The 20,810-nt window shown below is 45.5% G+C and overlaps 2 protein-coding genes across 14 annotated transcripts in view; both read right to left on the bottom strand.

The window, feature by feature from the left end:
• Positions 1 to 207: 207 nt before the first annotated feature.
• UMPS (uridine monophosphate synthetase) lies at positions 208 to 6,276 on the bottom strand. Of its 2 annotated transcripts, XM_076343004.1 has the most exons (6): positions 6,130 to 6,276; positions 5,503 to 5,656; positions 3,233 to 3,901; positions 2,371 to 2,546; positions 1,722 to 1,836; positions 208 to 911 (listed from the first exon to the last, which is right to left on the bottom strand). In XM_076343004.1, the coding sequence occupies exons 1-6, from the start codon at positions 6,274 to 6,276 to the stop codon at positions 694 to 696; spliced, it is 1,479 nt and encodes a 492-aa protein (XP_076199119.1). In that variant the 3' UTR covers positions 208 to 693. The 2 variants fall into 2 exon arrangements, with proteins under 2 accessions (XP_076199119.1, XP_076199120.1); XM_076343005.1 differs by lacking the exon at positions 6,130 to 6,276 and having other exon boundaries at positions 1,722 to 1,830; positions 5,503 to 5,597.
• Positions 6,277 to 7,011: 735 nt separating this feature from the next.
• Positions 7,012 to 20,810, bottom strand: part of KALRN (kalirin RhoGEF kinase) — a 536,830-nt gene continuing 523,031 nt past the window's right edge. For all 12 annotated transcript variants that reach the window (XM_076342988.1, XM_076342996.1, XM_076342997.1 and 9 more), the window contains 6 exons: positions 20,468 to 20,599; positions 18,532 to 18,696; positions 17,527 to 17,605; positions 16,142 to 16,342; positions 15,088 to 15,226; positions 7,012 to 12,798 (listed from right to left, as the gene is read on the bottom strand). In XM_076342988.1, coding sequence (XP_076199103.1) covers positions 12,253 to 12,798; positions 15,088 to 15,226; positions 16,142 to 16,342; positions 17,527 to 17,605; positions 18,532 to 18,696; positions 20,468 to 20,599 — 1,262 coding nt within the window. In that variant the 3' untranslated portion in view covers positions 7,012 to 12,252. The remainder of the gene's footprint in view (positions 12,799 to 15,087; positions 15,227 to 16,141; positions 16,343 to 17,526; positions 17,606 to 18,531; positions 18,697 to 20,467; positions 20,600 to 20,810) is intronic.

Genomic DNA, 20,810 nt, shown 5'->3' with positions numbered 1-20,810 from the left:
GTACATTTTTGTTTCTCATTAGAGAAATCAACAGCTCTACTGCAATTAAACACACAACTAGTTGCTCTGACAAATTCTTTGTAGCTCCTGTAAACAGAATCATGAGTAATTCCTGCAGTCACAAACATACTAGAATGACTTTTTATAATACTGGGGTTCTGAAAACAGTACTTCACACTGCCACAGAAGGAAGACTTGTAGATCCAATGAAAGGAAAACAGTAGCAAAAAAGTATTTATTGAACAACACATTATTCAATTTCACAGTGTGGGATAAAGACCCATACTTGCTCCTTGGAAATAGCAGAGCTGAGTAATCCTGTGAGAGTGGGGCAGTAGGGTCAGGTCTGCAGGCGAAGTTTATTAAGAACAGTAAAATACTGTTTCCACAGCCAGAAGGAATTTGAGGGTGGGGAAAAAGAAACAAAAGCAATGACAGCCAACCAGATACCCTTGCAGTGTTTCGTGGAACATTTTTCAGCAGAGAAAAGCTATTAAGGCTAAAAACTAGGCATGAAGTTTTGGTTTCATACATTCAAATATTAAAAAACAACCATGGCATGTACAACTTGATCTCTGTGTGTGTGATTAAAAATAATTTAGTTAGTAACAGATTTTTCTCCAAAAGGGCAGTTGTCTACTGGCTGAAGTGTCTATGTATTTAACTGGAAGTCTCATGATGATCGCAGCTCCATCAGCTTTGCTTATTGACTAGGAAAGAGGCCTGCTTTCCATCTTCTGCACGAATACCAAGTCTGCTTACATAGCTCTCCCAAGCTGCCTTCCTGTACTTCTCTGCTTCTTGAAGACGGTCTGAAGCTGACAAGATGCCGCGTCCCACAATAATGATATCAGAACCTTTTTTGGTAATAACTTCCTCGGGGCTTAGGTACTTCTGTCCAAGGTTATCACCTGAAATAGAGACACCATTTTTTTCAGTTTGTACAAAACTGTATCTACTAAAAAGCTTCAAAGAGCTGCTGGAACAGGGAACAGGTATGCTGTTCCAGCTCTCACCCTAACAATCCACAAACATACTAGAAACTGTGTCTCCAACTAACGAACACCCTATTACACAGCTCAAATTTGACAGAGAGCACCCTCCTTTTTCCATGATTTACCAATCACAATAGATGGAACAGTTACGCAAAGAAGCACCGATCAGGATTGCTGAAATAAGCCTTAGCCTTCTTAAAACAGGCAAAACCCCCAAACATTCATGTAAAAGCTTGTGATTTCACTTCAGGTTTCATAAAAGTTAAGTATTGCAGAGAAACACATCTCCCGTACCTGGTTCAGTGATAACCTGTTTAGTCAGTATAAGACTTCCCATTCATTGATGCTGCATCTGTATCAGTATCAACAGTGTTATAGTTAGACTTCTGCATTTGTTAAAAACCTTTTTTTCTACTCCTACTGAGTAGTTGTACATCTAACCTAACGCCTACCTGAAGACATTTCACATGTTTTAAGAACTGTGCTTTATGGCGTGCACAGACCTCAGCACACGAACAAAGCTGCATAGCCTGCTGGTTGCCTTTCAGAGCTCCCAGGAAAGGGATCAGCGTACCCAGAAATACAGAAGGCAGCCCATAATGGCAAACACAGACTCCTTCCACCAGAGAATCAGCAACCAAACCCTCTTCAGAAGTCACTTTTTCCACTGAAGGCTCGATCACTTACTGTATTTACAAACAGACTAAGTATTTCAGAAAAAGTTACCTCCAGTTTGCAGCTGCACCCCTGGAGTTAAGTGAAGAAATTCCAGTTTATTACTAACTCTAGATCCAGATATGAATCCAAAAATGAAATCCGAGTTGTCTTCAGCCATCTGTACCTGAAGATGATCAGTAAACAGTTACAAGTGATACACCTAAAATTAAGCTTGACTAGCAATCTGTTTCTCATCCACCCTTTGACACATTAAGCTGTGCAAGGCAGGGGTATGAAACACCTGTTCTTGCTTTACCAATATAAAGTCACCCAGAGCTGACTCGCCCCTCACTGACCTTGCTGCACTTGCAGCCAGGAACGCGAATGTTGTGTTTCTTTCTATGTTATAAATAATACAATGAATGAATTTAAAATAGTTAGAAATGTATTGCTTCAGGAAAACAAAAGGGGGGCGGGGGCTAATAGCAAACTTGGCATGTTTACTAGAATTCACAGTGTGAACTGTGACCACCTCACATGACTAGCCTGCAGCTGCAACCTTTACACACCACACTGTCAGATTCCTGAGTCTCCACAGGAAAAAAAACCTGTAATAGAGCTGGAGAGACTTTTGGAAGTGCAAATATTAGCAGCACACAAAACCTCTCTGTTACAACACTTTACAAGCTTTTAACCCGAAATAAGACTGCCTACTTACCGCAGCTTTTGTGTATTCACCTGTTGCAAGTGACCCTTGGGAACTCATCTCGGCAACCAGAAGACAGCCACGCTGGAGAGGAAGACCTACTTCCTTCAGGCCTTTCACAACTCCAGAGCCTGGAACCACGTGGGCATTAACGATGTCTGACCAGGATGCGATTCTGAACACACCACCTGAGAACATGGATAGGAAGACAGAGGCAAAGCGTCATTACAAATGTATTGAACAGGAAACATGAGTTAAACAAAACAAGCTGCACGCTAAATCATTCACATTTTAAAAGACAGTTTTACTACTGAAGATTGACAGTTACAAGTTCAGTCTCATCAGACAGTTCTGATAGCTGCCTAACTACAAAGTGTAATCTCTCAGTTTTACTTTTCACAAACACTTCTTAGTATTTCACCTTTAATATTCACTGAGACATTTATGGTAACCTAGAAATCCACTGTCACAGCTGCTACCTTTCAATACAGCATGCAGATCATATGGGACGTATGGATCAGAAAAACTGTTCTACACTTGCAGATGCAATATTGAATGAAAGCCGTAACGAGCACACAAGCATACAACAGCAGGCTGACTTAAGAAGCCACACTGCATTTCTCACGGCAAACAACTACTCAGAAGTACCTACTGAGCACAACCATAGATTCATAAAAAGATTAAGGTTGGAAGGGACCTCTGGAGGTCATGCCCTCTCAGCAGCGTTAACTTCAAACCTAGATCAGGTTGCTCAGGCCCCTTGAGTCTTCTCCAAGGCTGGAGATTCCACAATCTCTCCTGGCAACCCGCGCCAGTGCTGCAGTTACACACACTGGCAGCAAAGTTACAGTAAATTGAGGTTGATGATAGTCACCTTCATATTGATGTTTCACTGTGTTTCCAATGTCTGCAAATTTCCTATCTTCAAAAATCAAGAATTCATGTTGATCCGCGAGTGTTCTCAACTCCTTTACTACTTCTTGGGTGAAATCGTTCAGGATGTCTACGTGAGTCTTCAGGATACAAATGCTGGGGCCCAGGATGGCAGCCAACTGCAGCAGCTCTTCAGAGCTGGTGACATCAGCAGAAAGGCACAAGTTCGTTTGCTTCTTTTCCATGAGCGCAAAAAGCCTGGCTGCAATAGGATGTACCCCTGGCAGCTCGGCACGGGCGCTGAAGCTCAGCTCTTTACATAGTCTCTTCACGGGAGCGGGGCCGTTCTGAGCCACTGGCTCAAACACATTTCCCTGAATGAATTTCTTCACCTTTTCAACCATCTCAACAGCCACTTCTCCCTGCTGCTGGAGAATCTCCAACACGCTGGACAATGTACACACAGAGTGCAGGCGGATTCCACATTCCTCTAACCTGGCCTTTCCGCCCTGCTCCCTGTCCAACAACACTACGGCATCCGTGACTTTTAATCCTGCTTTCTGAAGAACTTCCGCAGTTTCCAGTACACTAGATCCACTTGTTACCACATCTTCAATGATCAAGCATGTTTCTCCTGGATTAATGGTGCCTTCTACCAGCCGCTTAGTACCTTAAAAATAAAAGGCAAACGCTCCAGTAAATGAAGAAAGTTTAAGAGACCCCAAAAAAACTTAAAGTATCAAAACTTTAACTTCTTATGCTAATGTAAAGATCATATTTGTTCCACATACAAACATATGCTGCAGCATATACTGAAGTCCAATGGAATTGGACTTCAAGACAATAGGAATTTCACATTCACTGTCAGTATGGAGAGGTGATTTGTTTAGTTATTACCTGATAAAAGTTATTACAGTTCTTACCACAGCTCAGCCACCGACTTGTAATTCGATTCATAAAGACCGTTGCTTCTCCAAGTTAATAAAATACTTATGTTTCCAGAAGCAATGTTCCATTAACAATTCTGACATATTGTTAACTGCACAAATTTAAATCTTTTGATAAGATGACTACAGAAGTTTATTATTGCCACGAATTGAATGCTCAGAATTACAAAACTATTTTCTCCAGTTATTTAAAACATCTTTAAAGTGGCCAAGTTTATTGGTTATTGTTATTGGTGCTCTTCAGCACATTTCCCACTTTCCACAGGCAGCATTCTGTGCTTAATATGCCTGTTAGAACAATTAGAAGGAGTAAAGCCCCAAATGCCTTTGTCCTAACCAACAACAGGCACACGTCCATGAAAGGCCTCCCGGGGGGCAACAACAAAGGATGCCTAGCTTTCCCAGGAAGCAGCGATCAGCAGGAGAACATTATGCAGCGAGTGCGGTGCTTAGACCATGACAGCCTAGAGAACAAGCGTATGTACAGCTCTGCAATCCATGTGACACCAGAAACCTTGTGCCAGGCAGTTAATTGCTGTCACAATTGACTTGTCCTTCACAAGAAGGAACAGCAAATATTTTCATGCCTGGCACAGTGACTAACATAGGAGTAACATTTAGTTTTGACAAGGATACTTCCTAATTAAATACTGTTGGAAGAGTATAGCTCTTATCACATGTGGAAATCCAGTTGCTACAGTAGGTTAACACTTCAGCCTTCTCTCCCTCTTCCTTTATCAAAATCAGACAAATGGTTCATTACATAGAGAACTGCTTCTCACCTGGTCTACCCTGCCCACTGATTACAGGACTATATGATATGAAAGAAAAAGGGTTTGAGAGGTAAATGAACAAGAGACTGGAACGGTTCCTCTTGGGAGTCAATACGCAAAAAGTTCTGTTTGGGGGTGAAATGTGGCACTGGTCTCAGCGTATCAGAGAAACTGAGTTATAAATCTTGGTTTCTGGAAGAGGCCAGTAACCCAGAACCATGGTAATGGTGCCAAGGAAAGAAAAGACACTGCTGAAGAAAAGAAACAAACAAACAAAAACAAAGAAACCACCCCCCCTCCCCAAGAGTCTCCAAATCTACCACAGCAGAATTCAAGCTGCAGCCTAATCAGCAACCAGCTGGGAGAGCCTGATCAGGTTGGGATGCTGTGGGAGGTACGTTTTAGGGGAAAAAGGGGCTGCTTTTTGAATTGGAGTGGTAACCTTAAACTGGAATGGAGATGCTGCACATTGCAAAAGAACCACAAATATACAAAGTCATTTCCCAAACAAGAAAACAAGTAGACACAAATTCTCGATTTGAAGGTTTTACCATAGTCTTTCGCTTCCTTCCTCCGTATAAGCATTGGAATCTGATTTTCTGAGCAGATAATTGTGGCCAACGGCAGCGCTGTGTAAGGAACGCCGCACACGCAGTCATACTCCAGACCAGCGTCTCTGGCTGTTTGAAAGAGAAGATCTGCAGCCTGAAAAGGAGGACCAAACATTTTTTAAGAGTCAGAACTGGCGTGAACGTGACTAAACAAATGTATTACCAAGGCAAGCAATGCAAATGCATGAAAAACTCTCTCCTTTACGTGACTTGACAGTCGCTGTCCCTACAGCGAGCAGGCAGCCCGGCCTCTACACCCAGCGGGCTCCTGGCCAGCAGAGCACGGCCCCGGCCCCGGCCCCAGCCCCAGGAAGGGCTCCCTGGAGAGGCCCCGGCAGCGCTCCCGTGCCTCCTCCTCCCCTCCTTTAGCTAAAAGAGACCCTTTACCCCGCAAGAGGCAGAGAGATACCCGAGGCCTCCGCGGTGCCGGCACGGACAAGCGCTGCCTGGCACTCCGGGCAGGGCAGGGCAGGGCAGGGCAGGGCAGGGCAGGGCAGGGCCCGGCCCCTCGCCCCCCACACCGGCCGCCGCTCGGCCCCGGCGCGCCCCCCCCCCCCGGCCCCGCACCTGGCGGAGGAGGAGCGGGTGGGAGACGAGGCCGCGCAGGTCGATGTAGACGGGGGAGGCCCGGCCGCTCTTGAGCACGAAGTCGCCGAAGCGCAGGGCGCCCGCCTCGCGCAGCGCCGCCGCCACGCGCGCCGCCGCCGCCGCCATCTCCCCGCCTGCCCCCCACGTCGCCGGGAGATGACGGAGCAGCGCGGGGAGGGAAGGGGCGCGCGCTGTGCGCATGCGCAGGAGAAGGGCGGGAAGGGGCCCCCTGAGGGGAGCGCGGGGTGAGGGGAGCGCGGTGCGAGAGGACAGCCCGGCCCCCGGCGGGACCGGCCCCCCGCGATCCGGGCCCCGCTTCCCGCGCTGTGGGGCCCAGCCCCGCACGGCAGAGGGCCTAGATCCCCCGCGCCCAGCTCCCCGCGGCGTGAGCCGCAGCCCGCGCTGCCCCCGGACCGGCTCCCCGGCGCCCGGCCCCAGGGGACCGGGGACCCCTGTGCAGGAGGTGCGGGGCCCAGCGCACAGGGGAGGCGTTCAGGGTCTGCCCCGGCCCCCCGGGCAGCACCCCCCTCTTCCCACAGGGAAGCAGAAGCCCCTGTGCCGACATGGAGCAGTGCGGCAGGGGGGGGTTGCTGTGACCCGAGACTCCGTGCTTCGGCGCTCGGGGTGGCTCCCAAAAGGCTGCTTGGTTTCCGGGTTGACGTATGCAAGGCTAAGAGTTGGCTGGAGCGATAGTCCCTTGCTCTGGTGTCCCATGAACACCTTTCCGAAAAAGATGAGGTGAATAAAGCGATCAGCGAGCTCTGAGTCTTCAAGGCCTCAGCAAGATTGCTGCACGTGTGGAATAAGACTGACCCAGTCTTCTCCGAACAATTGTATTTAATCAAAAAAGCCCAGAAACTGCATCATTAGTATACTCTATTTATAGGAATGCAAGGGCAGAAGATGTACAGTTCAAAGCTACACCTGTAGATGATCATATATACTGCAGTATAGTAATAACAACATGGGACAGCAAGTAATCACCTCACAACAGTACACATGAGTGATTAGACTTACAAAGGAAGTATTTACAAATTTACCTTTACAAAACAACATTGTGTGCATACAAAATGAAATTTGCAATAAAACTGAAGATACATTTAAGGCAGACCAGCAATACACTGAAATAATTAAGGCTGTGGAATTACTTTGCACCTTGAAAATGCTGAGCTGTTAGCAGTACTGTTTCTTTTTTCCTCCTTCAGTTGATTGTTGCAAAGATTGAAAAGCATCAGTATACTCCAACTGTTTGCTCTTATCTCAGTGAATAAGTCTGAGAGTTAATTTTTTTTTGCGCTTTCTATTGCATTTGCTGTCCAAAACTTATCAGCAAATTGACCTCAGTGGCAGAGCAACGCTGAACAGTTTGGTAGAAAGAGAAGTAAAAGCACCAGCATCAGGAGTTGGACATGAAGGTGAAGTATGGCTTGAGTAGAGAAGATGTTAGTTTTTCACTAGCTCCATAATAAAGACTACAGTTACAGCGAATATTCAGCATCCTGACTCTATGGTAACACTCACCGCTATACAGATCCCAGAATGAGAATTCATCACTTGATGGCAGTGTGCAGTCAGCCTAGTAAAATGGGATTTTATTTTGTTTCCTTGGGAAAGCACCATTTTCTGATGGGACATAAAAGAATGAGCTGGAAAATAAATTCAAGCCCTGTGTTAGAGGAAACTCTACCTCTGCAGTGAAAGGAACAGAAACAAAACCAGGTGGTTAGCCCCTGTGCACGCTAATTATCTGTTAGACCTTTGTATATACAGACTAGTCTTTACATCTGTCTCTGAAGTTTATATTATCCCAGGTCACTTGATGCAGTCCCCTTATTGCAAGGGTATTAAAATATGGTTATATATAGTCAGGTCACACTGTGCAGTTCTGCATTTAGCCTTTATTCACGGTATTCGTAACAAAGGCCTAATAGCATCGTCAGAAATGCTAATGAACTCCACTGAAGCCACAGAACTTGTACACGTCAGTTGAGGGCACAGACTTTGTCTCAGCATTAACTTAGTCTAAAGTAAAATGCTTTTAAAGATAAATGTTACTGAAAAAAATAGTCATTTAAAATAAAAGGGCAGTAAGACTAAACAAGACTTGTTGGTACAAGTAGGAAGAGAGAAATTTTATAGATTTTAAAGCCTGGATTGCTTTAAAATACTGAAGTCTAAAACCTCGGACCAGCTGTGCGTCATCCCTGTAGTAACGTGTAGAGGGCTTGGCAGCTTGGTGGAGAGGTGGGGATCTCCCACAGGGCAGCAAGTGCTTCGGACACCTGATGGGAGCTGACAGCGTTACATGGGCAATCGGATTTCCTATTCGATGGCCAAGAGTGAAACGGCCTGGCCTGGCTGCTCGAAGTGGAGCGGAGAGAGAGGGGCAAGTTAGTTTCTTGCTGCCACATGCGTTCATTAAATGCAGCCATCTTCAATAAGGAGCACCACATGTCACCGTGCCCTCCGGGCTCTGTTTCACTGGCACCCTTGCTGCTGCCTTCCTGCAGGCCTGTCACCCAGTCCAGTGCTGGGGGACACTGTGAGCAAGTGTACTTTGATGTCAGTGCAGGGTAAGAGCACGATGAAGGTGTCTGAAGGTGGTGGCTGTGTGCATAGTGCCAGTCTGCACCGAGCTTGTGGTGCTCCATTGCTAGTATTAGCAACTAGCAATTGCTAGTTGGTCATTCTAGCTAGTCTGAAGCTGCCACAGAAGCTAGAGGGTGCAGCTACCATCACGCCTTCACTCGGCCGTCTTGGGAATACCCTGAGTGGTAAAGCTGCGGGCAGAAATCTTCCCCTCGGAGTCAGCTGCTCTCTGGGGAGCTTTGTAAAGGCCTAATGGAGCTTTATGAGAAACTGTGTTTCCCCGTGTTTGTTACAGGCAATATTTCATGCACAAAAAAATCCAGTAGTTGGAGAATGCTGCAAAGGGGGTTGGCTGTGGTGCAGAGGGGGTTGGCTGTGGTGCTTCTCACCCAGCCGGCTCCCTCCAGGCCTACTTACTGAGCGGCTGTAATCTCTTTACAACAGAGTTACAGTTTACAACAGTTACAGGATCTGTTGCGTCTGCAGAGAGGCCACAGGTTGGCTGAAAAAGACCTCGAGAGAGCAAGGTCAGAATACTTCCTCTGTATTTATCATATGGCAGCATTTCATGTCAGCTTGATATTATTCAGGCAAAAGAAATCTTTGAGATAAAATGCAAGAATGGTTGATAATCACAAACGTATCTGGAAGTACTAACAGCTTCAAGTTTTCCTGAATGTGCTGTAAGAAGAGCGGTGCCCAGGAAGAGGAGTTCTCTAACACGAATATGGAAAAAGCAGAACCATAAAGGAAAGCAACCCCATAACACTCAAAATCTTCAGAGTTCAGCACCTCCAGCTCTCCCTTGACAAGGAATCTCTTTTTTGAATCTGAGCACCAATACCTAAACATGTATCCTCTTTCAGCCCTTTGGGTTTTTTTTCTGTTATTTGATGGTAACGAGAGGCTTAAATATTCCCTTAAACAATCCAGCTTCTTCCCCCTGTGCATCCAAAGTGTCTGCTGTTGCAGTTTGAGATGCGAATGCAGGAGGTAAGAAAATAAAATGATAAATAACTCCAGATTTCATGTGATACATGAGAATTTGTTTGTATTAATGCCAAGCAGAAAGACTCTGGCTGAAACCGTACCCACAGGCCTAATAAAAGCTGTGGGTTTTACAAACCACACTTCCATAAACATTTTTTTAAGGGCAGCGCAATCACAGCACAAAGAGCCAGCTTTGACAAATAGGAAGAAGTACGAACAGTCCTGTAGTGAGAAAGTACCTGAGGCTGGTGCTAATTAAAGACACCCCTTGATGACTGCTGTCTGAAGAAGTTTCGGTTGCTAAGAAATCGCATACTTGGCACTCTTGCTCAAGATGAGCGCCTGGTCTTCGTCTAAGAAGTGCTGCTGGATTGCTTAGAAAATTAGCTGCTGCACTACAGAGGAGAACTGAAATAGGTTCTAGCTGATCCAGAAGGTTTAGCCTTCTGTGAACACCGTCTCTTTCAAGCCTTTCCACAACTTCCCCCTGTATTAGATCTCTCTCCATCAGCCACACTGCTTCTGACTGCTCAGGCACCCGGGCTCACCCTTCTGACTGTGGCTCCCCAGCCTCAAGGTCTGTTCTTGTATTGCATGCACGCGGTGCTGAACGTTGGTTTTTTTGCTGTGCCTCCTTTCTTCTCCACTAGCAAAATACTGACCACTCCAGCGTCCTGACAGAGCAAGCACAAAGAGAAGGGCCAGGTCTCCTACCTGCCGTGAAACTGAGCTTGGAGGTGGATCAAAAAAAGGGCTAGCAGAGCCCTGAGAATTTAACAGTACTTGCAGAGTATCTCCACCACCTGCTAGCAGAGACAGCTTTTGCTCCTGCAGATATATTGCAGGCTCACAGTGCAGTTACTTGGATGGTAAATTAAATTTGTCTCTTCCCCTTACAAGAGAGTCTATACTGAGCAGACATGGTCACATCAAGCCCTTTTCCTTAGGAAAACCTTTGGTAACAACTGACATTTCCCATTACAGGCACAGCAATGGCACTCAGCACCGAGACAAAGTCCTCGCATGCCAGGGGAAAAAAAAAATCTCTTTGATCATCACCCTACAAGGCTGTAGGGTTTTATGGTGCGGCAGCAGGATGGGGAAGCACCAGCCGGGGAGGTGTTTCCCCTCCCAGTCCACTGCTAGATTTGGCCAGCCTACGGACTGCTGATTTGTCACTGCAGACTCCCTGCGTTGGTTATACTTAAGGCTGGCTCTGTCTCTGTAACATCAATATGATGATGTTGCAACTTGGCTTGCTAGAGAGAAATGTTTTAATTGTGAATATTTTTTATTTCATTACAAATTAGGCTTTGGACATAAAATATCCTCACGAATGCTTTGGTGGTGAGGTGCTAACGGCAGCTGAGAGATATTTACAAGTTTGGAAATGAAACAAATGACATACTTTAAACACTGAAAATGATTTTCAGGCTCTAAGCACAAGGATGAACTCACCACTCCTACTGCACTCTGAAAGGCTTAGATGGACTTTGGGCCAAGCAATTCTGAAGCTAGAAATGGAACAGGATCCTTTTTATATATATATATTTTTATATATATGATACAATATATGTATTCTGAAAACCTGTGATAGAAAAAATTGTCATCATCATCATCTTCTAGTTTACAGATACTGCAAAAATTGGACACAGCCTTTTCTCAATGCACAGGTTTTGCAAAAGATTTCTGTACAGCGTGTATAAAATGCTTTTAAAAAACCCATCATAGTCCCATTGTGCTTAGTCAAAACCAGCTGTATGCTCCAATGAATTCATTGCCTTAATCGTAGCTCCAAAAGGTACTGCATGTTGACTTGACACTTCAGAAAGCCCAAGGATTAACGGGGGATTTTGGTCCAAGCACTACCACGCAACAAGACTGTATCTAAGCCACACCACCACGGAAGCTGATCCAGCAGTGACTAGGGCCTGATCTTGCATGTCCTACGCAGGCAAAGTTCCCACTGAAATCATGGCAGACCCGGGCATACGGGGCGTGCAAAATCCGTCTGTTAACCTGGAGCAGGCTTGCAATGATTTCAGCAAAAACTGACTTCAGTCCAGTTCTGCAGTACGTGCTAAGGTCAGCCTAGTCTCACTCCCCCACTATCCTACTCCTAATCTCTCGTACATTTTAAAATCAGTTCAGCAAGATCAAGAGGATTTCTTATAAGGCTGCCTCACAAAGATTAAGGCAACTGCAATTTTGGCTCTCGTTTCCAGTTGGTGTTTGCTTCCTGCAGTCCTTTTCTGGCGGTGGATGTGACAATACCACGTGTCCCAAGAGAAGCCCGCCAAGGGGAGGGAGCGGGTACCCGCCGCTGTTACCCGCTTTGCTTTGGTCCCAAGGAACTGGGCAGGTACTGCCACCTCCGCAATGATTTGTACCCCGCAGCTGGGGAAGCCACATGAAATGCAAACGCTGAATACGGGATTATGTACAGACAGATCTGCTTTGCGCCTGCTCGCTCCCTGCGCCTTGCCTCCGGACCAGCAGTGTAGGACCCCAGGGATGGAGGCATTACGTGCCTGGGTTCAGCCTGCTCATCAGGAAGCTCTTGACGCTGGGGGCCGGGTGCACGTCGTACTGGTGCCTGCGGCGCTCGATGAAGGAAGCCAAGCGGGAGGTATCCAGTGGGATCTTGGAATAGCTGCCGTTGTGCGGTTGCAGCCACGGATGCTGTAAACAAGTGGCTGCTGTCGGCCTTCTCCTGAAGTCTTCCTGGAGGATAACGTTGATGAAATCCCTGGCGGCATGACTCACATCGGAGAAGTACTCAGGCGGGAAGCTGAAATCTACTCTGCACACATTGATACAAGTCTCCTCTTTGCTTTCATCCAGGAATGGAGAGACACCACTTAACATGACGTAGGTGAGGACCCCAATGCTCCAGATATCCGTGCTCAGGGAGACAGGAAGGCCTTGGATAACTTCAGGAGCTGCGAACTCTGGGTTTCCAAGGAGGTGGTGGACATGGTAGTGACCTGTGATCTGAACTGCATCTTCCAAATCAATGATCTTGACACGAGGTACCGGGATTCTTAAATCAATGAGCAGATTTTCTGGCTGTTGAAAAGATAATAACAAAAACTTAATTATATTACATTTTTGCAAATAAAATGCGTAGATTTCATTTAGGTTTAATAGCCAATCAAAACTCGCATTTAATCAGATGTGTGAGGTACAGATCAGGAGAGTGAATGACAAGGAACCAGCTCAGCTGCTGTTTACACTGCTGTAAATTCAGATCAATGCTGAAGTTGCAATGACAACATTCTCTTTTGCACTAGGGCAACACACTGAGATTTTGCACTTTGTCCCAAATACTCACAGTTTATTTTCCCAAACTAATCTCTACAGATTAAGAGCACTGACAGATTTTTAAATTTTGATAAGACTTGTGTATCTCTGATCAGTTTATTTAGATTCCATTTATTTACATGACAACTGGCTACATAAATGTGCGTAACTTGTAGCAGAAATGTTCTTCATGAAGTAAAAGTTCAACTTTGCTCCCACTACCACGTATCCTGGGAGGGACGCTGGTGCGTGCCATTACTGTTGCTGTCGGTTGAAATGGATGGAGATGCCAGTGATCCCTTATAAACGCCAGCACACAGTCATGCCTCCAAGCCAGGGTGCAATTATATTTCATCCCAGTTGGTTTTCCCTCTGTTTTACCAACTCTTTTCAGTATTTAAGATCTCTCTCTATCTCAGTGGGAGATGCTGAGCATTGCCTATACACTCCGCTCTGGGGACTTAACATGGATTTTGCTTCCTTTGTTGGCTCTGAGGTGATTTCTGAATTTACTCCTTGCACCCTCTCTAGGCTCACTTTTCTGTCCTATAGCCCCTCATCCTCAAGCATATTTTACTGCTGCCTCATGGCTACATATATAAAGCAAAGTTCACTACACTGCTGTTCAAATCTCTCCGCTTGCTCTTCTCTTGTGCAGTCTGCATCGACAAAATCAACGTGTTCTTGAGCAGGATCCTGGGACAAGACAGTCCGTGGCTAGGTCTGCTGTCACTACCAGCACATCTCCTGCTTCCCACTTAGCAACAGAAGGTGCTTTATTTAGCATCCCTCATTCAAGAGAACTGTAAATAGGTCACAGAAAATTGGCTTCCCACCTTGTTTCTGGGAAGTATCTTGTGATCAAATAGAGAATTCAGTGCAGTTTCTTACCTACTTTTTGGCAGGTCCTATAAATACAGCAGAAAATACAAACAATCTTACTGAAAGAAACCAGGATGATTTAGCCTTTTGGGACTAATGCTCACATAAGGTACTGTACAAAAGGAATCTTTTTTTGTAGTGGTAGTAGGCAGCAGAAGAATGAAAGCATCATTTCATCTGACATGCCTGGGGGTTGAGAAGAGACCTCCTTGGAGCTGGATTGTCCACTATATAAGAAAGTTAAATTAATCTCTCATTCTCCATTTTTAATTGGTATTTAAGTCTGAAAAAAATTATAGATTATCTGATATCCCTGGCAACCAGAATCAATGTTGCAGATCTCAAAACTCAAAACACTTGATCATAACTTCAATCGCTAATTCTCTGTCATCCAAGATAACTGGGATGTTGGTGGGGACAGCAGTACAATGCCAAATCCAGGACAGTACAGTGCCTCCTGCCATGTGCGCTAACAAAAGGAGGTATGAGCTGTGCTAATCTAGCTGAGCGTGTCATTAGAGAATGCCTGAATTTCTTCTCCACAATGCAGCTTGTTCTTCCTCTGAACCTCTCCCTGGGTGTATTTCCCACCCAGTTCCCCTCTCAGGCTCTGCAGCACAATGCAGCATGCTGCTTTCCTTTGCCCCTGCCAGCCCTCCCCACCTCCTGCTCCGCTGCACCCTCCCCTCCCCTTGCTTTGGGCTCTCCAGGGCACTGCTGCGGATGTGAGGGAGGCAGCGCTCCTTCTGGCCTGCCCTGAGCTGCCTGGGCAAAAGCCAGCTCTGCTCAGGAAGCTTGGTAGCTAAGTTGGTACAGGTGTGAGCCCAAACCATACCCTGTGGATTTATCTAACTAACTCCCCTTCACGCAGGTGCTAGTGTCATCTCACTCTCGTCTCAGATATCCTCCTTCTCCTTCATTAAATCCCTCTTCCAAAAAGCCCTTGAGAACAAACCAGCGAATCGAGGAAATAGGTGCGTCTCTTACCTGAACGAAGAAAAAGACCTTGCGCTGCAGGTCAGTAAGTCCTTTCTCTGGTCAATAGGTCTGAAAGATAGCGCTTGTCCATTTAGCGACCATCTCTTTGGGGTACAGACTGCACCTCCTCCCTGTCTGTGCAACTGGGAACTCTCTGTACCAGGGCGCTGATTAATAGCATCATTCTCTTCTTACCTTTATGTCTAAGTGAGCCACTCTGCAATTGTGAAGATACTGCAAGGCTTCCATTGTGTCTCTTATATAGAAAGCGACTTTTTCCTCCATAAGTTCATCATGGTTCATTAGATAATCTAAGAGACGACCGTCATCCATCCTACAAACAAATCAATCCCTGCACATGAAAGATCACATGGTATCTCCAGGAACAGTTAAACAAAATTGCAATGGAAACTTCGTGACCTAAAAATGGAGGAAACTAAAATGCAAGATCTGATGAGCATTTAATGATATCTTGAGATACTGCAGGCCATGGAAGTGGTAGAATGATTAATCCTCAATTGTTATCTCTGATCCTTGAAAAAATTAGCAACAGTCTCAAAGTAAACTCGTTTACTTAAGGATGGATTCAATAGACGGAGGCAATTCCTTTGAAAACAGATCCTCTTAATTATTTGGATTCATCTGTTTATTTATAGAGCTGGTTGCATAATGCAGAAAAAAAATCACTGACATTTTCAGCTGGTAATATGTTCTGTGGGAAAACTAACCCAATAAAATTTTTCCACCTAGTTTTATTTATCTGTATAAATAAACAGCAAAGAGCCCAAATATACTTTGTTGGATATACCGTAACAAAGAAGCATTTTGGATTTTGGTTGCTATTTCTCCTTATAGGGGCAAGCATAGTTGCTACACAGCTCTTTTCACCAAGAAGTATTAGAACAATGCAGGCTTCAATCTAGCTGAAACACATTTACTCGAATATAAAAAGTGGACAAAACTGCCCAAATAAATCTGATGCTATTCAATGGGACAAACTAACTGCTGATACAATTACCCAGGCTTCATCAGAGTAGAAAGCAGTTGTATTTGTCCCTCTGAATCTTATTTACTGTACAGAAAAGGTAGTGGAAGCTCTGCAGAAAATGGCTATTTCATTTGACGTCACAATCAATAAAAAACAGATGACAAAATCTTTGCCCTGCTGAAGTCAGGGTGAATTTTATCCTTGGCTTTAATAGGGCTGTGATTCCTACCCAGACACTTGAATTCAAGCTCCACTACTTACAGTTCCAAAACTAAGATGTAAGAAGTAGGAGACTCATAGGTGTCGTGGATAGTGATGTACTGAGGATGCTGTAAGTGCTGTAACAAAGCTGCTTCATGAGCTGCCTGCTCTTTCTTTTTCATTTTTTTACTAATGAATTTTACAGCAACGTCTTTCCGGGTGGCTTTGTGAACGCATTTCTTTACTATGGAGAATCGACCCCTGAAATAAAAAAAAAACCAGAATAATGAAGGGGCCTCATGAATAAATCACGCCTAGTTTTCAGTGCAATAACAGACTGATTTTCAAAGTGTTATTTGATTCAGCACATTAATATTTCACAAGGAAGCAGATTTAACTAGTTGTTCCAACAAAGAACCTCCGTCTCTTACCCTGGGTGTAGAGATTCTTTGGGGATTAGCAAACACTGAGAGCAAACGGTGTCGCTTTGCTTTGTGCAGCCATACTGATGTCCTCTAACAATCTCCTCTGGGTTCAATTTGCTGCCACTTACACAGGTCCTATCTCTTTTTTTAGCTGTGGGTCTCCCTTCTCCAGGTGCTTTAATAAAGACCCCAAACTTTCTCAGACAACTAAAAGAAAAGCCTGGTTAAATAATCACTAACCTATCATTTTGTCTCACTGTTTCAGGCACACAGTAAGAAATGAAGAAAAAAGCTGGCAGGAAGACATTTAGGAAACTCATACAGACTAGTGCCTAGTACCATTCCTGAAAGTAAAACTGCCCAGTGAAACCGTGTGCTGAACTTGGCCTCTTATTAATACATCACTCTTCTTTCTACAGAACCAGAGAGACTCCTGTCCTTTCAGCCACGGAATTACTCGCCTCTGATCTCTGAGCTGAAGAACTAACTGCATTAACCTGAATTGTTTGCATGCCCCTTATCTGTTGCCTGCGCAGAGCACCGAGGGCTGACAACGTATGCAGCTCCTATTTAGGCTCCTGTTCAACTGACCATCCCAATCAGCAAAGCACTTCGGCGTGTGATTTAAGTCAGTCACATGCCTCACGTGCTTCAGCAAACTCAGTCTTTGAGATTAAGTTTATCCAAAACCAGCAAATTGTCATGACTTCAAAAGCTCATATCAAATCAGAGATGTCAGAGGCGATACCAGCGAGAGCTAGCAGTGGCTTTCAGAGATTTGGCTGCCTAATTGTTCACAAGTTTGCCAGGTTGTAATCCTCAAATCACAATTGATCTTGAAAAACAGGATTTAGTCCATATTTTAGCCAGTCTATATTTTAATCAGTACTTAACATGCTTTTGCAAGGAGCAGCAGTTTTTGAGCTAACTACAAAAAGCACCCTAAACTTTCCTCCAAGGAAAAAGCTTCAAGCCATTGTTTTGATGTTTTATTGCAGTGATAAGCGGGGTTAATATTACCTCCCAATCTCATGGAGCTCTACATAAGCGAGGTCAAAGTTTTCCTTCCATGAAATAGTGGCACCGTCAGCAGCAGAGTCTTTGGGAGAACAAAGGACATTCAAGAAAGCATAAAATTAAAGACAGTTTCCTGTGGACTATAAACTGCATATTTTAAAACTATGGGAGACTATATTACTTAAACCAGCAAATATTACCACTAGGAGTTCAGTTTCATACTGCTCAGGCACAGCTCCAATGTATTGCACCACTAAAAGCCAGACCTCCCGAGAGGAAGGCATGGATAAGGTGGATTCAAATCTGTCCTTGCAATTTTGGGCTGAAAAAGGCCATATGGAAAGTCTAAGGGCATGTCTGTGTGTAACTGGGAGATAGAGCTACGCCATGTGAGCTCTCGTTTCATCCAGCACAGGCTATTCAAGCCAGTCACAGACCTAGTTACGCACTAGAGCTGCTAAAACATAGGGAAACGTGGGCTCTGCTCACAGTACAGTTGTGAGTGAGCTGTACCCCAAATTCCTGCAGCACCATGTGCTGGGGGCTCACCTCCATTGCAGCCTTCCTATGCTGGCTGCATTGCTCGGGGGGGGAGGGGGGGTACTTTCACAAGCTGACTTGCAGACCCCAGCTGGGCTGCCCAGCAGAAGCCCCTGGTGCTGCTGGCATTGTGGAAAGGCAGGGGACACGCTGGGCAGGATGTGGAGCCTGCTGCCCAGAGATGAAGACAAGAAATGGTCTTCGGATAGAAAGCAGGAACCTGCTAGGAAACTGCAATAGCTTCTGTGACAGAGGGAGGCTGTGAGCCCTGGTGGAGGAGCGACATGAATACCCTTTCTAGTGGCAGGAGCTGGCTCTGAGCATCTCCCAGGCTTTCCCTTGTGTTCCTACCAGCTCCAGGATCAACGTTTTTATCGGGACCCATCAAAGCACAAGTCTATCTCACCATACTGACTGCACAGGTGGACACCTGTGCGCATCCGCCCCTCCTTGCCATGCCCCACTCACCGTACTCCGGGAGCCTTACAAATTCAGACGGGTCACTGGGCAAGCTGATCCCCCAGGGATTGCTGGCGCTCACTCGAAACTGATACTGGCAGCCTGGGGCCAGGTCCTCAATGACAAGGTACGTGTCCAAAGTTGAGGCTACCGACTGCTGCCAGACCTGCGAGCCTGTGTTTTACGGAGGGAGAGAAGGAGAGCTGAAGGAAACAGTCTCAATACATGAACTCAGAGCAGAGGCTTTCTCTGCCCAACGCATGCAGTACCCTGGGAGGTAAATCCACAAGGTTTTTAAAAGGCAACGTTACGGCAGACCAATGCATTTCTGTTAAACCAGAAACAGACCATAGGAAGCTATTTTGTGTTGCAGCCACCTTTCAGTCTGGCTAAATGAGGGAAGAAGGAAATGCCCCTCGCTTGACCGATAGCGATGGAAAAACCACAGCCCAGGGACAAGCTGATCTCTCCAGCAGCCTAGCCGTGGCTGTGTACTACAAGTGGTGTCTCAGGGCAGCGTGATAAGACAGGAATGGAGAGCTGATTTGATGACAGCTCAGCTGTGAGAGAATAGGTAGCAGAAATACTGCAAAAAAAATATGGACAAGGGAGTCCCAGGTGAAGCTGAGACAGGGCATCAGTGCAATCAACCAAGTGCAGATGAAGTCTTTCAGAAGACACGGTGGCTACAGTGCTACAGTGAAACCCGGAGCTGCGGGAGGAGAACCAGCTTTCTGAAGGCTTAGTGTGGGCTTTTTGCAGATGAGCAGGATTGCAGCAAAGAAAGAAATGTGTGACTCATGTTTCTGCTCCTAACAGAAACAAACCCAACCATTGCCTAACCTGTGGCATCCAAAGTAGCAATACTTTATGCATCTGCACAGGGTGACAGAACAGAAAAGGACCCCTGGGACACTGAGCCCTGTCACAGCCTATGATTACTTTCAAGAATATATAAAATTTTATCTTATTTTAGTAAGTTTGGGGCTTTTTATTGTTACATTATTTACCATGACCCATATATTTTGTGTGCGCTGTGGGCAAATTCTGATTGCCAGGTCTCACAAGGTCAAGGCTGGTTTTACAGGAAAGAGTCAGTGATTCCTTTGGAGTGGGAGGAATACTGAAAACTGAAAACACTGATGCTTTTTTGCTGTTTGTTTTGGTGGCTGTTGTTAATAGTAAGAGCTTTTATTCTTTCACAAAAATGCCAGTCACACTAATGGCACAGTGAGGGTCAAGGCAGAGTTTTTGCTAAGAGAAGGTATTAATATGATGGAGTGATTAAATTTGCACATTTACTAACATGAGGTAGGGTTTTTTGAAGGATGAAGGGGAAAAAACAGAGGCCACATGCCTAAGGCAAGGTTTACTGCCCAGGGACACTCACACCTTTGCAGGAAGAATGCAAAAAGGGATGTGAATCATTTCAAATGCCCTTTTCAAGAGCACATGCCTGTACATATTAGGAAAACAATGCGTTTAATATCTATCTAATTCTTCAGGGGAAAAGGATGGTTGGATTTAAGAACAAATGGATTTCAGAGCTGAGCTTGAAAAGTATGCAGGGATCTGTAAGTCTACCCAGATCAAAAAAATAATGAGGCTGCTTCGTTTTTGCATTCTCAGGAAACATCCACCAGAAAGGATGGATACCATGGTGGTAGAATGCAGATGATGAAAGGATGCCTTAGTGATGGATATGTTTTACCTTAGCACACTTTGCTTGCCATAAGTGACCGGAGCAAACAGAAAGGTCTGTAATATATGAGAAGTTGGGCTGGATGGTAGAAGGGCTTCTTTTGGCCTTAGACTTTGGGATCAGTGGGCAACAGCTAGTGGCACCCCAGTGGTGGCAAGGATGCTTTTGGGACCTGTTGTGCCATAAAGGAGACTTACTTTGTTCTCATTCTCCCCGCCAGCGAGCAGAGCTCAAACCACTTACCTTCTTCTCTGTACTCTACAGTGTAGCCTGAAATGGTGCAATTGCCTGTACTGGATGGGGGCAGCCAGCGTAGGATCACAGAGGTGCAGCTTCTCTCCTGAGCAATGGGACGATTTGGGGCAGCTGGGACACCTTGGGAAGAGAAAGCAAGCACCAAGTCCAGCATCACATCAACAAGCGCTAGTGCTTTATTCTGAAGATCAGGTGTATCAGGTACATCAGGTCACTACGAGGCAGCTGTGCCTTGCAGAGGGAGCGCTCTGGTTTACACTGGGTTACCAGCACAACCAGAGGAAAGGCAATGTCATGGTCCTGTTCACCTACCACCGTGGGTCTGAGACCT

This window comes from Aptenodytes patagonicus, chromosome 6 (genome assembly GCF_965638725.1).
Source record: "Aptenodytes patagonicus chromosome 6, bAptPat1.pri.cur, whole genome shotgun sequence".
NCBI lineage: Eukaryota > Metazoa > Chordata > Aves > Sphenisciformes > Spheniscidae > Aptenodytes > Aptenodytes patagonicus.
Note: the sequence above shows the minus strand (reverse complement) of the source record. Positions and strands in the feature narration are given on the sequence as shown.

Bases quoted from the DNA above. Each gene is read 5' to 3' on its own strand.
- UMPS (XM_076343004.1), bottom strand. From the start codon at position 6,276: ATGGCGGCGGCGGCGGCGCGCGTGGCGGCGGCGCTGCGCGAGGCGGGC. The intron at 3,902-5,502 runs GTAAAACCTTCA...TTTATTTTTAAG, and splicing joins GAAGGAAGCGAAAGACTATG to GTACTAAGCGGCTGGTAGAA. The intron at 1,837-2,370 runs GTAAGTAGGCAG...GATCATCTTCAG, and splicing joins GTGAATACACAAAAGCTGCG to GTACAGATGGCTGAAGACAA.